General features: G+C 45.6%; 1 protein-coding gene across 1 annotated transcript in view; it reads right to left on the bottom strand.

Annotated features, from left to right (window-relative positions):
• oplah (5-oxoprolinase, ATP-hydrolysing) overlaps window positions 1–16,743 on the bottom strand; it is a 98,814-nt gene that overhangs the window by 59,596 nt on the left and 22,475 nt on the right. Inside the window, exons 7-11 of the mRNA XM_041183147.1 lie at window positions 13,874–14,069; window positions 13,192–13,357; window positions 12,395–12,533; window positions 8,873–8,940; window positions 3,691–3,977 (exon numbers count right to left, since the gene is read on the bottom strand). Coding sequence (XP_041039081.1) covers window positions 3,691–3,977; window positions 8,873–8,940; window positions 12,395–12,533; window positions 13,192–13,357; window positions 13,874–14,069 — 856 coding nt within the window. The remainder of the gene's footprint in view (window positions 1–3,690; window positions 3,978–8,872; window positions 8,941–12,394; window positions 12,534–13,191; window positions 13,358–13,873; window positions 14,070–16,743) is intronic.

Here is a 16,743-nt window from a genome sequence, read left to right as displayed (position 1 = left end):
CACCTGACCTACCTACCTAATCCCATTTACCAGCACGTGGCCCATAGCCTTGAATTTTATGACATGCCAAGTGCTCATCCAGGTACTTTTTAAAGGATGTGAGGCAACCCACCTCCACCAGCCTCCCAGGCAGTGCATTCCAGATCGTCACCACTCTCCGGGTAAAAAAAGTTTTTCCTCACATCCCCCCTAAACCTCCTGCCCCTCACCTTGAATTTATGTCCCCTTGTGACTGACCCTTCAACTAAAGGGTACAGCTGCTCCCTATCCACCCTGTCCATGCCCCTCATAATCTTGTACACCTCAATCAGGTCGCCCCTCAGTCTTCTCTGCTCCAACGAAAACAACCCAAGTCTATCCAAACTGTCTTCATAACTTAAAGGTTTCATCCCAGGCAACATCCTGGTGAATCTCCTCTGCACCACCTCCAGTGCAATCACATCCTTCCTATAATGTGGCGACCAGAACTGCACACAGTACTCCAGCTGTGGCCTCACCAAGGTTCTATACAACTCCAACATGACCTTCCTACTTTTGTAATCTATACCTCGATTGATAAAGGCAAGTGTCCCACATACCTTTTTCACCAAACCACTAACGTGCCCCTCCGCCTTCAGAGATCTAATGGACACACACGCCAAGGTCCCTTTGTTCCTCAGAACAACTCCGCTATTCAATAAGATCATGGCTGATCTGTTAGTGTTTCGAATTCCGCATTTCCATCTACCCCTGAAAACCTTTGATTCCCTTGCCTCACAAGAACCTATCTACCACTACCTTAAAAATATTCAGTGATCCTGCGTCGATTGCCTTCTGAGGCCAAGTTCCAAAGCTGCATAACCCTCAGAAAAAATTTGTCCTCATCTCTACCCTAAAACGGTGACCCTCAATTTTAAAACAGTGTCCTCTAGTTCTAGACTCACCCACAACAAGAAACATCCTTATCACATCCACCTTGTCGAAACCGTTCAGGATCTTATGTACTTCAATCAAGTCACCCCTCACTCTTCTAAACTCCAGTGGAAACAAGCCCAGTCTGTCCAACCTTTCCTCATAAGACAACCCACTCATTCCAGGTATCAATCTAGTAAACCTCCTCTGAAACACCTCAAACGCATTTACATCCTTCCTTAAATAAAGAGACCAAAACTGCACACAGTATTTGAGATGTGGCCTCACTAATGCCCTATATAACTGAAGCATAACATTGTTACTTTTATGTTCAATTCCTGTCATAATAAAGAATAGCATTCCATTAACCTTATTTACTTGCCGTACCTGCATACTAACTTTTTGTGACTCATGCGCTAGAACATCTAGATCCCTCCGCACCTCAGAATTCTGCAGCCATTCTCTGAGCAAGAACAAAGAAGAACAAAGAAAAGTACAGCACAAAAACAAAAATAACTGGAAAAATTCAGCAGGTCTGGCAGCATCTGCGGAGAGAAACAGAGTTAACGTTTCGAGTCCGAATGACCCTTCAAAAGAACTAAGTAAAAATAGAAAAGAGGTGAAATATAAGCTGGTTTGGGGGGGTTGGGTAGAGCTGGATGGAAAGCCAGTGATAGGTGGAGATAACCAAAAGATGTCACAGACAAAAGGACAAAGAAAAGTACAGCACAGGAACAGGCCCTTCAGCCCTTCAAGCCTGCGCCGATCATGTTGCCTGTCAATCTAAAACATTTTGCACTTCCAGGGTCCGTATCCCTCTATTCCCATCCTATTCATGTATTTGTCAAGCTGCCTCTTAAACACTACTATCGTACCTGCTTCTACCACCTCCTCTGGCAGCGAATTCCAGACACACACTACCCACTGCGTAAAAAAAAACTTGCCTCGCACATCTCCTCTATAGTTTTCTCCTCTCACCTTAAATCTATGTCCCCTAGTAATTGACTCTTCCACCCTGGGAAAAAGCTTCTGACTATCTACTCTGTCCATGCCACTCATAATTTTGTAAACTTCTATCAAGTCGCCCCTCAATCTCCATCGCTATAGTGAGAACAATCCGAGTTTCTCCAACCTCTCCTCATAGCTAATAACCTCCAGACCAGGCAGCATCCTGGTAAACCTCCTCTCCAATGCCTCCATATCCTTCTGGTAATGTGGCAACCAGAATTGCACACAATATTCCAAGTGTGGCCTAACCAAGGTTCTATACAGCTGCAGCATGACTTCCCAGCTTTTATACTCAATACCCCTGCCAATGAAGGCAAGCAAAAGTGTTTAAGTGAATGGTTCTGTTTGATTGACATTTTTATCTGGTTGTAAGAACAGCAGTTCTCTTTTCAAAGGAGATTTTTGAATGGGTGTTTTTTTCTCCCCTCAGCATTTCAAGACTTGCCATTGATATTATTTGGCTCAGTGGTTCTGAACATAATGCATACTGGGTGAGTGGGCATGGGAGGGCATTGGAGGGAGCATGGGGGGCATGTAGTGGGAATGGGGGCATGGAATGGAATCAAGGATGACATCCGTCAGGCTTGGTGAGACTCCACATGACTGAGGAGCCCAAATCTGAATCCACATGTTCTTCTGGAGTGGGGGGGCATGTTGTTGTGCACGGGCTTGGAAATCATAGCCCTGGGTCGGCTTCCTTCTCCTTCCTCTGCTGCTGCTGTTCCGCCCTGCTGTCGAGTCGCTGAGCCTTGATGGACCTATGGTGCTATGCCAAACGATCGGCAGCATTCTCTTCCCAGTCAGTGGTCTTAATGCCTCTGTGCTTTAGGACGTCATGGAAGTACATGGAAGTACATGGAGGGGGCATGGGTAAAGCCATTCAAATGATTCCCAAATCCAGAATATGGTTCACAACTCCTCTGACAGGCCATGAACCATGAATGACCCAGAAGCTGGCCCAACTCCTCCAAAATTGCAGGGGATGGGGTATTCTGAGATGCCTAGCCCCTGTAGTAGAGCTAGCCATATCTGGCTTGCTACCCGTACCCTTATCCTGCAGTGGCAAAAATCACAGAATTGGGTCCCATCCACCATTTTTAAATCCCTCTCTCTCCGATCCAACATAGATGTAAGCATGAAAATCTGGGCATCAGTTTTCCCTGACCTCTTCTCCCCATTCTATTTCCCCTTTAACATCTCACATGGGTTAGTGTTCTACAAGGTCTTTAGATTGCTTGGATTGGTTTTGTCTGATACTACCCTCCGGTGCTGGGTCTATTGAAGATTCACTTTGGTAAACGAGCGTCAGGCATTCTAGCTGCATAAACAGGCCAACTCAGTTGCGACTGTCTCAATAGTGTGTGGATGCTTAACATGTCAGCTCAGTTGAGTACCTATGTCTGGAATTTTGTTCTGCCTTCTGATCTTCAGAAGCTTCTGAAGGCAGCTGAAGTGTAAGTGGTTGAGTTTCTTGGCATGACCCTAGTACAGAGACTCTGTAGATTTTGGGGTATGTAAGGAATCAAGGAAATGGGGATAGTACAGGAAGGTGGAGTTGAGATAGAAAATCAGCTGTGATCTTACTGAATGGCAGAGCAGGCTCAAAGGGACCTAACCCTGCTCCCATTTCTTACATTCTTACATGTACCTGTATACCCACATAACTATCCCTAAACTGAAGCTGTTTACTATACCAGTGTACCTATAACTAATCTACATCAAGTACCTGTACGGCTGAATCTATCCACTATACCTGTGCTTGCTCCATCATCCAAATGACTCACGACGTACCTGAGTAAGAGCTCTGATTGGTCGACACATTGATTCGTTGGCCACCCGGACGAATCCCAGGGCAACTTCTTCCACAGTCTTCTGCGATTGGCCAAAGCGTTTCTCCTCATCATCCTGTGATTGGTCACAGAGGAAGGTGTTGACTCTTTCTGCAACCTCCTGGAACCCCTCAAGAGTCCCTTCCCTCCACAGTGGCTGGTCTTCCGTGGCTCCGAAGATTTTGGGAAAATAATCCGGCAACAGTCGCCCAAGGCAAAGGTTGGCATCGGTGATAGTGAGTGGCCCCCCTGGGAAACCAATAAGGCGAGATGATCAGGTTAAATGGTGCATCAAATCTCAGTAGTTGTACTCATGAGCTCTTCAGCAGCCTGGGCTCTAAGATCTGGAATTCCCTCCCTAAACCTCTCTGCCTCTCCACCTCTCTCTCCTTCTTTAAGATCCTCCTTAAAACCACTTTAACGAAGCTCGCCTGTCCTAATATCTCCTTGTGGCTCTTTGTATTTGTTAATATTCCTATAGGCTCCTTGGGACAGCTTACAACAGCAGTTTAGGATTCAAAAACACAATATAAAGTGGTCAAATTTGAAAATCAATTAGCCTGCATTTCTAGCAGTCCATGTCCAAATGCAGCAAGACCTGGACAATATGCAGGCTTGAGCTGACAAGTGGCACACAAGTTTTCAGGCAATGACCATATCCAACAAGAGAGAATCCAACCATCGCCCCTTGATGTTCAATGGCATTACCATCACTGAATCCTCCACTATCAACATCCTGGGGGTTACCAATGACCAGAAACTGAACTGGACTAGCCATATACTGTGGCTACAAGAGCAGGTCAGAGGCTAGGAATCGTGTGACGACTAACTCACCTCCTGACTCCCCAAAGCCTGTCCGCCACCTACAAGTCAGGAGTGTGATGGAATGCACTCCACTTGCCTGGATGAGTGCAGCTCCTACAACACTTAAGAAGCTTGACACCATCCAGGACAAAGCAGCCTGCTTGATTGTTTGTGGTTGTGGAGTCATTCACTCCCTCCACCACCGAAGCACAGTAGCAGCAGTGTGTACCATCTACAAGATGCACTGCAGGAATTCACCAAGGCTGCTTCGACAGCACCTTCCAAACCCACAGCCACTATCATCTAGAAGGACAAGGGCAGCAGATGGTGGGAACACCACCATCTGGAAGTTCCCCTCCAAATCACTCACCATCCTGACTTGGAAATATATTGCCATTCCTTCACTATCGCTGGATCAAAATCCTGAGGGAACTCCCTCCCTAACAGTATAGTGGGTGTACCTACACCACATGGACTGCAGCGGTTCAAGAAGGCAGCTCATCACCACCTTCTCAAGGGCAACTAGGGATGGACAATAAATACTGGCCCAGCCAGCAAAGCCCACATCCTGGGAATGAAATTTAAAAAAACCTCAGAACATCCCAAAGCATTACAACCAATGAAGAATTCTTTGAAGTGTAGTCACTGTTGTATTGTAGTAGTGGCAGGAAGTTAAACATAGCAATCTCCCACAAACAATAATGTGACATTGATCAGATCAACTCTTGTAGTAATGTTGGTTGAGGGTTTAATATTGGTCAGGAATCCAGGGATAACTCCCCTGCTCTTCTTTGAGAGGCACTATGAGATCTCTTACTCCAACCTAACCTTGGTTTAATGTCTCTTTGGGAAGATGGCAGCTCCTACAGAACAGTGTTCTTTCAGTACTGACCCTTCGATAGTACAGCAGTCACCTCATCCTCCAACAGTGCAGATCTCCTTCAGTTCTGCTCCTCTGATAGTACAGCACTTCCTCAATAATGACCCACCAACAGTGCAGCGCTTCCTTAGTACTGACTCTCCGGCAGTGTGGGGCTCCCTCAGTATTATCCCTCCAGCAGTACAGCATTCCTTCAGTACTGACCCTCTGACAGTGCAATGCTCCCTCAGTACTGACACTCCGACAATCAAGAGTCAATCACATTGCTGTGGGTTTGGAGTCACATGTAGACCATTAGACCATGAGACGCAGGAGCAGTAGGCCATTCGGCCCATCAAGTCTGCTTCGCCATTCAATGAGGTCATGGCTGAACTGATCATCCTTAACTCCACTTTTCTGTCTTTTCCCCATAACCCTTGATTCCATTACCGATTAAAAGTCTGATTATCTCAGCCTTGAATACACTTAACAACCCAGCCTCTACAGCTCTCTGCGGTAAAGAATTTCACAGACTCACTACTCTCAAAGAGGAAATCCCTCCTCATCTGTCTTAAATGGGTGACCCTTTACTCTGAGATTATGCCCTCTGGTCCTAAACTCTCCCACAAGGGGAAACAACCTCTCAGCATCTACCCTCTCAAACCCCCTAAGAATCATATGTTTCAATAAGGTTGCCTCTCATTCTTCTAAACTCCAATGAGTACTGGCCCAACCTACTCAACCTCTCCTCAGAAGAAAATCCCTCCATAGCTGGGATCAACCTAATGAACCTTCTCTGGACTGCCTCCAGTGCCAGTATATCTTTCCTTAGGTAACGGGACCAAAACTGTTCACAGTATTCTAGGTGTGGTCTAACTAGTGCCTTGTATAGTTTTAGCAAGATTTCTCTATTTTTATACTCCATTCCCTTTGAAATAAAGGCAAACATTCCATTTGCCTTCCCTATTACCTGTTGAACTTGTATGCTATCTTTTTGTGATTCGTGCACGAGGACCCCCAAATCCTTCTGTGCTGCAGCTTTCTGCAGTCTTTCTTCATTTAAATAATATTCAGCTCCTCTATTCTTCCTGCCAAAGTGCATAACCTCACATTTTCCCACATTATATTCCATCTGCCAACTTTTTGCCCATTCATTTTACCTGTCTGCAGACTCTGTCATCCTCACCACTTGCCTTTCCACCTATTTTTGTGTCATTTGCAAACTTAGCAATAGTACATTCACTTCCCTCATCCAAGTTATTAATATATATTGTAAATAATTGTGGCCCCAGCACTGATCCCTGTGGCACTCCACCAGTTACAGGTTGCCATCCTGAAAATGCCCCCCTTATTCCAACTCTGTCTTCTATTAGTTAGTGAATCCTCTATCCATGCTAATATACTACCCCCAACACCAGGGGCCCTTGTCTTATTAATTAGCCTGATGTGCAGGACCTCATTGAACATTTTTTGCAAATCCAAGCACATTACATCTCCTGGAGCCCCTTTATCTATCCTGCTTGTTACCTCCTCAAAGAATTCTAATAAATTTGTCAGGCATGATGTCCTCTTCATGAAGCCATGCTGACTCTGCTTGATTAGATTATGCATTTCTAAATGCTCTGCTATTACATCCTTTGTAATAGAATCCAATATTTTCCCAATGACAGATGCTAATCTAACTGGTCTATAGTTACCTGTTCTTTTGTCTCCCTCCCTTTTTGAATAAGGGTGTTACATTGGCAGTTTTCCAATCCTCTGGGACTTTTCCAGAATACAAGGATTCTTGGAATATTACTACCAGTGCATCAACTATCTCTGTAGCTACTTCCTTTAATATCCTAGGATATCAGCCTTTAGCCCCATTAGTTTCCCTAGTATTTTTTCTTCTAGTGATAGTTATTATATTTATTTCCTCCCTGACTTTTGCCCCTAGATTATTCAGTATTTTTGGAATGCTATTAATATCTCCTACCGTGAAGACTGAAGCAATATATTTATTCAACTCCTCTGCCATTTCCTGGTTCCCCATTATTATTTCCCCAGCCTCATTCTCTCAGGGGCCTATGTTCACTGTGGCCTCTCTCTTCCTTTTTATATATTTAAAGAAGCTCTTATTGTCCATTTTTATATTACTTGCCAGTTTAGCTCAAAGTTTATTTTCTTGCTCTAATATTTTTTGGTCATTTTTTGTTGGTTTTTAAAACTTTCCCAATCCTCTAGTTTACCACTAATCTTTTCCACAAAGACTGGTGGTAAGTCAGATTGGACAAGGATGGCAGATTTCCTACCCTGAAAGACATTAGTGAGCTAGATGGGTTTTTACAACAATCAATGATAGCTTCATCAATATTATTAATGAAGCCACCATTTAATTCCAGGTTTATTATTTACTTGAATTTACATCCCCCCAGCTGCTGTGTTGGGATTTGAATTCATGAACTAGTGCAGTAACGTAACCATTACGCTTTCATCCCTCTATTATTCTGATGTTTAACTGCAGCTGTCTATTTGCTGCCTGGCTGGGGTCAGAGGACTCCAAGCAGGTCTGAGCTCTTACATAGAATCACACAGCACAGGAGGAGGCCAATCAGCCCGCATTGCATGTGCCAGCTATTTGAAAGAGCTATCCAATTAGACCCAGTCCTCTGCTCTTTCCTCATAGCTCTTTATATTAAGGAGTTCCTTTTCCAGTAATGCCCAATTGCTTTTTTAAAGGTCATATGGAATATGATTACAACCCCCTTTCAGACAGTTCATTACAGATCTTGTTCAAAAAAAATTCCTCCATATCTCCTGGATATGAGAAAAAACTTTTTCACACAGCGTGTGGTTAAGATTTGGAATGCACTGGCCCAAGAGTTGGTGGAGGCAGGTTCAATTGAGGCATTTAAAAGGGAATTAGATTGTTACCTGAAAAGGAAGAATATGCAGGGTTACGAGGAGAAGGCACTAACTGAATTGCTCATTCAGAGAGCCAGTGCTGAAATGAAGGGCCAAATAGCTTCCTTCTGTACTGTAACAATTCTGGATTCTGTGCTTTTTGCCAATTATCCGCAATTTGTATCCCTCTGGTTACCAACCCTCCTGCCACTGGAAACAGTTTCTCCTTATTTACTCTGTCAAAACCCTTCACGATCTTGGACACCTCTATTAAATCTCATTTTAATCTTCTTTGCTCCAAATTAAACAATCCCAGCTTCTCCAGTCTCTCCACATAGCTGAAGTCCCTCATGCTTGGAATCATTCCAGCAAATCTCCACCACACCTTCTCCAAGGCTTGGACATCCTCCCCAAAGTGCGGTGCCCAGAATTAGTTGAAAGACTCCAGCTGGGGCCTAATCAGTGTCTCAAAGATTTGTCATGAGTGGTATGACAAACAATGACAGGTAGAACCCAGTGTTTGAAATGAATGTGAGAGTGACTAACTCCCTGGTGATGGATACAGTGGGTGGTTTTGCTCACGGTCCCAGTCACTGACCTTTCCGATAGCAGGTGGGACCCGGATGAGCTCCAGCTGATTCTGGACCAACAACAAACAGCCCTGACCTGGAAGAGGAAATTGTGTCTGAGAAGCAGCAAGATAAAGACAGAGAGAGACACTTGTTCTTGAGGTTACGAGTCATTGATGTGGCTAATTCCCCACACGTACAATATTCCGTGTGCTCCTGACCAATATTGGCTTCTGGTCCCTAAATGAAACAGCTTAAAAATCCTCATCCTTGTTTTCAAATCCCTCCATGGCCTCCTTTTCTCTGTAATCTTCCAGCCCCACAATCCTCAGAAATATCTGCACTCATCTATTTTTGGCCACGAGCATCTCCGATTTTAGTTGCTCCACTGTTGGTGGCTGTGCCTTCAGTTGCAAAGGCCCCAAGCTCCGGCATACCCTCCCTACACCTCTCCACCTCATTACCTCTCTCTCTTCCTTTTAAGTGTTGTGACCACAGCCTATGTTAATTGCTGCGCAAACCAAACCCCAGAGGGAAACTTGGCTTACAGGCCATACATTTTCTTTGTATTCTGAATACAAGACAGGGGTGTACTGATCTCAACAGAAAAAAGTCCAGTAATACTTTTGGGATTTTAAAAATTAAAAGTAAAAGATTTATTAACAAGAATAAAAGAAAACTTAAGCACACAAGATTACAGTTGCACAGTTAAAATTAGTCTTACAAAACATTCCCCCAAAAGACTCTTGCTTGGTCAGACCCACAATACCTTCCAGGCAACCATCCCTTATAGATGTTTAACTATAAAAGTCCAGTAACATTACCCAAGGCAAACTGCAGTAAATTTAATAAAGGCATACTACACAGCCACTTAAACTCTCTCCCACTCTGCTGTGGAAACCCAAAACTTCAGTGCACAACTTGCAGCCCAAGATTTTTCTGACCTGACTGATGGCTGATTCAAAGTGCACCTTTTCCCAGCCTGGAGCTGTTTCCAGGAGATCTCCCTCACAGCCAACAGCTCTCCTCAGTAGCTCTAAAAGACCTTTTCCCCCCTTTTATCTCAGGTTCTATTATTCTCAAATCTTTGAAACTCAAATCCCTCCAAACATAAAATCTTTCATGTTTCTATTTTGTCTCTGCTTTTGGATCAATGAAATATAATACTCTATTTAGCCATGGAACTGCTGCAAGATGCAAACATGTTTCTTGTTACCTCTTGACTTCCTTTTGATATCAAATGAACTCTTAATTTATCTAAAAATGCAAATGTTAGATCCAAACTATTCACTTGTACCCCAAATCTAACACCTCTATCTTCCTTTCATGTTTTAAACCTCCCAGACAACTTGTCTCCTTATTAATTATTACTTTCCCCAGCTTAATTAAATCATTTACACACACACACACACACACACACATTGCCTTCTTCAAAGAATAATCCAACATTCCCCAAAAATATATTAAAAAAACATCCATTCTCACATAAGACAATCTTTAAAACCTTTTGGTCATCTGTCCTAATATCACTTAATGTAACAGTGTCAAATATTGCTTAATTATAGCACCTGTGAAACACCTTGGGATGTTTAACTATGTTAAAGCTGCTATATAAAAGCAAGTTGTTGTTGTGGTTAAAGAATACTTTGTGCTCAGGCTGTTCAGGAATCTACAGCGGACTCTGGTGCACCAGCGTGTAGAGCTTCCCTGTGCCAGGGTGCAAGACTGGGCCCACAATCCTACCCTCGTTACATATGTGCTCCAAGCAACCTGACATCCCGAAGGGAGAATGGGTAGGGCCCCTATGGTGTAAGTCCACAATGACAATACAGAAAAGAAAGAGGGGCTGAATTTTTATCACTGGTGTTAATGTGTCCTTCATGTTGAAACATGACTGGCACACATGAACTGTCAGTGCTTTGGTTATGTGGACAGTCAAATCTCTCCCACTGCTCCTCACAGTTCCTGATCTCTGACTGGTCAGGATTGTCAAATCCGCAGCGGATAGTCTCATACTAAACTTTGCCTGTCACAGGCTCGTCCGTTCGGTCTCTGTCCCTTTGCAACTTATTGCTCCCATCTGCACAACTGGGGACAGGTAGGTTGGCAAGATGATGCGGGAAGGTAACTGGTGGTAGGTCTTTCATTCTTGCCATCTTGCCAGAGGCGGGAAGGGTTGCAGGCAGCCCATCCCCTGGAGATTGTTGATCCACCTAAGTGGCCAATTAAGGGCATCCTCCTGGCTCCAGTGGCATTTTACCAGTGCTTTGGCCCGGGGAGGGGGGGGTGGGGGTTGCTGCCATGTGGGGAGACTGTCCAGTACAGCTTAGCAGCCTTCTGGCAGGATTTGGTGTGGGAGCCCTTTTTTTGGGCTATTCTTTGGTTCAGGGAGTGACCCCTGCCCCACCCGGTGGCAATGGCCACCATCATGACAGCAGTACTGCATGCCCTCAGCAACCCTCCCACTTGCAGGGGCCTGCCTGACTGCCGTTGGCACCCTCTGACCCTACTTACCTGATTATAAGGGCATACGTACGTTATCATTGTATGTGCTTCGTCCAGGTGCTGCTCAGCTGGTCACAGCCCCCAGTGGCACTTGAATGACCATCCCAGGGGAGGCCGACCGTCTTCAACAGGGACAGCAGCTCCAGATGCTGGACCTTGGGTCCTATTGACCGCCAAAGTGGGTTTGCTGGCGACCCCTTTCCCAAACCCCCACAATTTCAACCCTGGTAGCCGGACCCCTGCCATCGCCATGCAATCCAGCCCATTGTGTCTCCTAACTTTGTGCCAAACTTCAATACTCAGCTCTGCATTCCTTCATTAGTATAAGTATTGAAAGACTGATGCCTAGATCAGATCCCTGTAAAAGAGCGCTTGCAACATCCCACCAATCAGAGAACGTTCCCTCAATCCCCACTCTCCGTCTCATACCGTCTGAACAATTAATCTCAGGTATAATCATCCTTCGTGACTTCAACACACCCCAAAGCTCTTCCCAGCCAATGAATCTTATTTGGGATTTTTTTAAAAATTCTTTCATGGGTTCTGGGTGTTGCTGGCATTTGTTGCCCATCCTCAATTGCCCTTGAACTGAGTGGCTGGCTCGGCCACTTCAAAGGGCAGTTAAGGGCCAACCACATTGCTGTGGGTCTGGAGTCACATGTAGGCCAGACCAGGTAAGGGCAACAGATTTCCTTCCCTAAGGAACATTAGTGAACCAGATGGGTTTTTACAACAATCGATGGTAGTTTCATGGTCACCATTACTGAGAGTAGCTTTCAATTCCAGATTTAGTAGTTGAATTTAAATTCCACCAGCTGTTGTGGTGGGATTTGAACCCGTGTCCCCAGGGCATTAGCCCGGGCCTCTGGATTACTAGTCGTGTACCAGTGACATTGCTACTACGTCATCTTCTCCCCTATCAAACACAAGAAGGCAAAACTCCCATTAGAGCAGAATTGGAACCCAAGACGTCATGACTCAGAGGGCAGAGTGCTAACACTGACCCATGAGGACACGTTCAGGGGTGCATTGCTGGCCACACTCACCTGAACGAGAGGATGGAGCCTCCACCAGCTGCCACGGTGTTGACATCAAGCTGAGGGGCCTGGACAGTGATTCCTGCAGTCGTGGCCTCAAACACGTGCTCGTATTCTCCTGCATAGCGGCTCACGTCTGTTGATGTGCCTGGAATTGGAATGGGGATTGGTGGGGTGTGGGATGCAGAAAAAAAAAAACACCCCAGGATGGCGGGGTGGTGAAAGGGGCAGTCAGGCTTCCTGCAGTAACACTCCTCATCCATTCGATCAGGGATGGCTCAGTGACCCACCCCCCATTTACAGAGGAAACATCCCAGGTACAGTGCGGTTGGAGTGGGTGAAGGGTAGCGTATCACTTCAGGCATAGTTTTGGGGGGCGGGGGGGGGGGGGGGGGGGGGGGGGACACTGGATAATCCAGAGGCAGGGGAGCACTGGTTAGTTCCGAGGCCTTGGGAGGGTGGGGAGGGGACACTCGAAAATCCCAAGGGAGTGAGGGAGGGAATGGGAGACACTGGATAAACCTGGGGGGAGCACAACGTGCCTCTGAGCAGCGGCGATGAAGACATGTTGGGGAAGGGGACATCAGTTCATCCCGGGGAGCAGCGTTTACATCAGGTGATTTGGAAGGGTGTGGGTTTGTTCTAGAGGATCCTTGGGGCGGGGCAGGGGGGAAAGAGAGAGAGAGAATTTCTCAGAGGATCTGAGGGGAGGGAGAATGTCACTGGGAGGGGTAATGGGGCCATGATCCCACACAGAGAAGTTGGTGCTCCTCAGCAGGGGATGGGAAGAAAGGGAAGTTACTCACCACCCATATCGAAGCCGATGACCGGCTCTGCACACCCTTCTCCGTATGTGGTGATTGCGTAGCCCACAACACCACCCGCTGGCCCTGACAGGATGGCCCGAGACCCATTAAAGCTCTCCATTGGAGTCAGCCCACCATCAGACTGCATGAACAGCACCCGAACATCCTAGAAGTGGAAGAGCATTTGGATTGAGGGGGCCCTGGGATCGAAGGAACCTACGCTCTGTCCTTAACTAATGTTCAGCTCCTTTCTGCATCCATCGTTACGCAACTGGACGGTGCAGAACATTACCACAGTTCCTCCAGCCGCTATTACAACAATCCATTAGTTTCATGGTCACCATTACTGAGACTACCTTTATATTCCAGATTTTTTTTAAAAATTAATTGAATTTAAATTTCCCAGCTGCCGTTGTGGGATTTGAACTCTTGTGTCTGGATCATTAGTCCAGGCCTCTGGATTACTAGCCCAGTAATGGAAGCATTATCCTACCATAACCCATATGTGCACGGACACCCACATGTACTCTCACTCTCATGCACAGACGCACACTTGCCCAAAACTCATTCACTCATGCTCAACGCTGGGGGACCGGTGAAATTACTAGAAGTTTAAAGTTATTTTCTATAAACTAATATCTAGAAAAGAAGGTCTCGTCTTTTCGCTTTGTTAACTCTTTACTTTGAGACTGTCCTGGAACCCCGCACAGAAGCCGTTGAGGTATCTCTTGATGCATGGCGTCAGGTAGGCATCAGCACAGGCAGTGTAACCACGAGGCACAGCACGCACCATGGGCATCACTTCTGAGGAGAGGGAGATGTGTTTGAACCCAAGCCTCTTCGCCAATTCTCCAATCTGTTTTTCATGATTAGACCAACTAGGGAGAGAGAGAGAGAGAGAGAGAGAAAGATACTCACATAGATAAAAACAAAAAAACTGCGGATGCTGGAAATCCAAAACAAAAACAGAATTACCTGGAAAAACTCAGCAGGTCTGGCAGCATCGGCGGAGAAGAAAAGAGTTGACGTTTCGAGTCCTCATGACCCTTCGACAGAACTTGAGTTCGAGTCCAAGAAGGAGTTGAAATATAAGCTGGTTTAAGGTGTGTGTGTGTGTGTGTGTGTGTGTGTGTGTGTGTGTGTGTGTGTGTGGCGGTTGGGTAGGGGGCGGGGGGGGGAGAGAGAGAGAGAGAGAGAGAGAGAAGTGGAGGGGGTTGGTGTGGTTGTAGGGGCAAACAAGCAGTGATAGAAGCAGATCATCATAAAGAGACAGGCATAGCTGGGGCCCAAGTAAAGCAGCATTTCACTTGCATTTCCCCCAACTTCGTCTACTGCATTCTTTGCTCCCAATGTGGTCTCCTCTACATTGGAGAGACCAAACGTAAAATGGGCGACCGCTTTGCAGAACACCTGTGGACTGTCCGCAAGAATGACCCAAACCTCCCTGTCGCTTGCCATTTTAACACTGCACCCTGCTCTCTTGCCCAGATGTCTGTCCTTGGCTTGCTGCATTGTCCCAGTGAAGCCCAACGCAAACTGGAGGAACAACACCTCATCTTCCGACTAGGCACTTTACAGCCTTCCGGACTGAATATTGAATTCAACAACTTTAGGTCTTGAGCCCCCTCCTCCATCCCCACCCCCTTTCTGTTTCCCCCTTCCTTTTGTTTTTTTCCAATAAATTATATAGATTTTTCTTCTCCCACCTATTTCCATTATTTTTAAATCTTTTATGCTCTCGCCACCCCCACTAGAGCTATACCTTGAGTGCCCTACCATCCATTCTTAATTAGCACATTCGTTTAGATAATATCACCAACTTTAATACCTATGTGTTCTTTTGTTCTGTTGTTTGTGACATCTTTTGATGATCTGCTTCTATCACTGCTTGTTTGTCCCTACAACCACACCAACCCCTTCCACTTCTCTCTACACCCCCCCCACCCCCACACACCTTAAACCAGCTTATATTTCAACTCTTTCTTGGACTCGAACTCAAGTTCTGTCGAAGGGTCATGAGGACTCGAAACGTCAACTCTTTTCTTCTCCGCCAGACTCTGCCAGACCTGCTGAGTTTTTCCAGGTAATTCTGTTTTTGTTTTGAGAAAGATACTCCTCAGTTGTAGGGGAGGGTCGAAATCTGAACATTCAAATCATAAATTGAAGCAACAAGCAAGATTAGGGAATTTTCCAGGAATATGTCAGCTTGAGGGAACGTTCCAGGACAGGCATCGTGCAGTTTGAAAACAGGCAGCTCAAGGAAATGTTCCAGAACCAATAGCTTGGGGGAACTGTCCAGAACCAGCAGCTTGCGGGAATGTTCCGGAACTGGCAGCGCATAATTTTAAAACAGGCAGACCGTGGGAATATTTCAGATTTGGCATCTTGGATGGGTGGGGGGGGCAAATGTTCCAGAACTGGCACAAGAGGGCATTAAAGAACAGACTGATTTCCCAGGCACTAGTCTTTTGCACAGGAGAATTTGCCAACAAAAGTTGAAACCCTTCCAGCTTCCCGCCTCCCCCCAACATCATCAGACCCAGATCCTGGAACCTATCTCCCAGCCACTCGATGCCTTGAGTGCTACTAGCCGGTCTCAGTTGCCCAGGCATGCCATTCCTGCCTCAATGACTGTCGATAACACGGCTGATGTGTATCGCACTATAGATGCCATGCGATTTATGGACAGGATTTGAGTTAGTGTTAGTGCTTGTGATTAGCGGATAGGCTTAGGGTGTTTGGCCTGGAGGTTAGGCTTTGGGTGTTAAAAAATGGCAAGTGGAATTTAATCCAGAGGAGTGTGAGGTAATGCATTCGGGGAGGACAAACAAGGCAAGGGAATACACAATAAATGATAGAATATTGAAAGGTGTAGAGGAACATAGAAACCTTGCAGTGTGCATCCAGAGGTCCCCGAGGTAGCTGGACAGATAGATAAGGTGGTTAAGAAAATATACAGGATACTTTTAATCATTCCCACATTACAAAAATAACTACAATTCAAAAGTACTTAATTGGCTGTAAAGCACTTTAGGATGTCCGGTAGTCTTGAAAGGTTCTATAGAAATGCACGTCTTTTCTTCCCTCTCTTTATTAGACGTGGCCTAGCGTATAAAGAGCAGTGTTGTAGTGCTAAAACTGTATGAAACACTGGTTAGACCACAGCTAAGAGGACTGTGTACAGTGCTGGTCAAGGTATCACAGGAAAGATGTGATCACACTTGAGAGGGTAGATTGACAAGCACATTGCCAGGAATGGAGAATTTTAGCAATGAGGAAAGGCTGGATAGGCTGAGGCTGTTTTCTTTCGAACAGGGGAGGCTGAGGGAAGATTTAATTGAGATGTATAAAATTACGAAGGGCCTGGACAGAATGGATAGGGAGGACCTGTGTCAGAGGTCAATAAAGAGGGGGCTGAGTTAAAATAATGGGCTGAAGATTTAAAGGGGAGTTGAGGAGAACATTTTCCATTCAGTGTTGGGAGGCTGGAACTTACTACCTGAAAGGGTGGTAGAGGGAGAAACCCTCATCACATGTAAAAAAAACACTTGA

This window comes from Carcharodon carcharias, chromosome 3, assembly GCF_017639515.1.
Source record: "Carcharodon carcharias isolate sCarCar2 chromosome 3, sCarCar2.pri, whole genome shotgun sequence".
In the NCBI taxonomy this organism is placed as follows: domain Eukaryota; kingdom Metazoa; phylum Chordata; class Chondrichthyes; order Lamniformes; family Lamnidae; genus Carcharodon; species Carcharodon carcharias.
The sequence above is the reverse complement of the archived record's forward strand: the minus strand, read 5'-3'. Positions and strand labels throughout refer to the sequence as shown.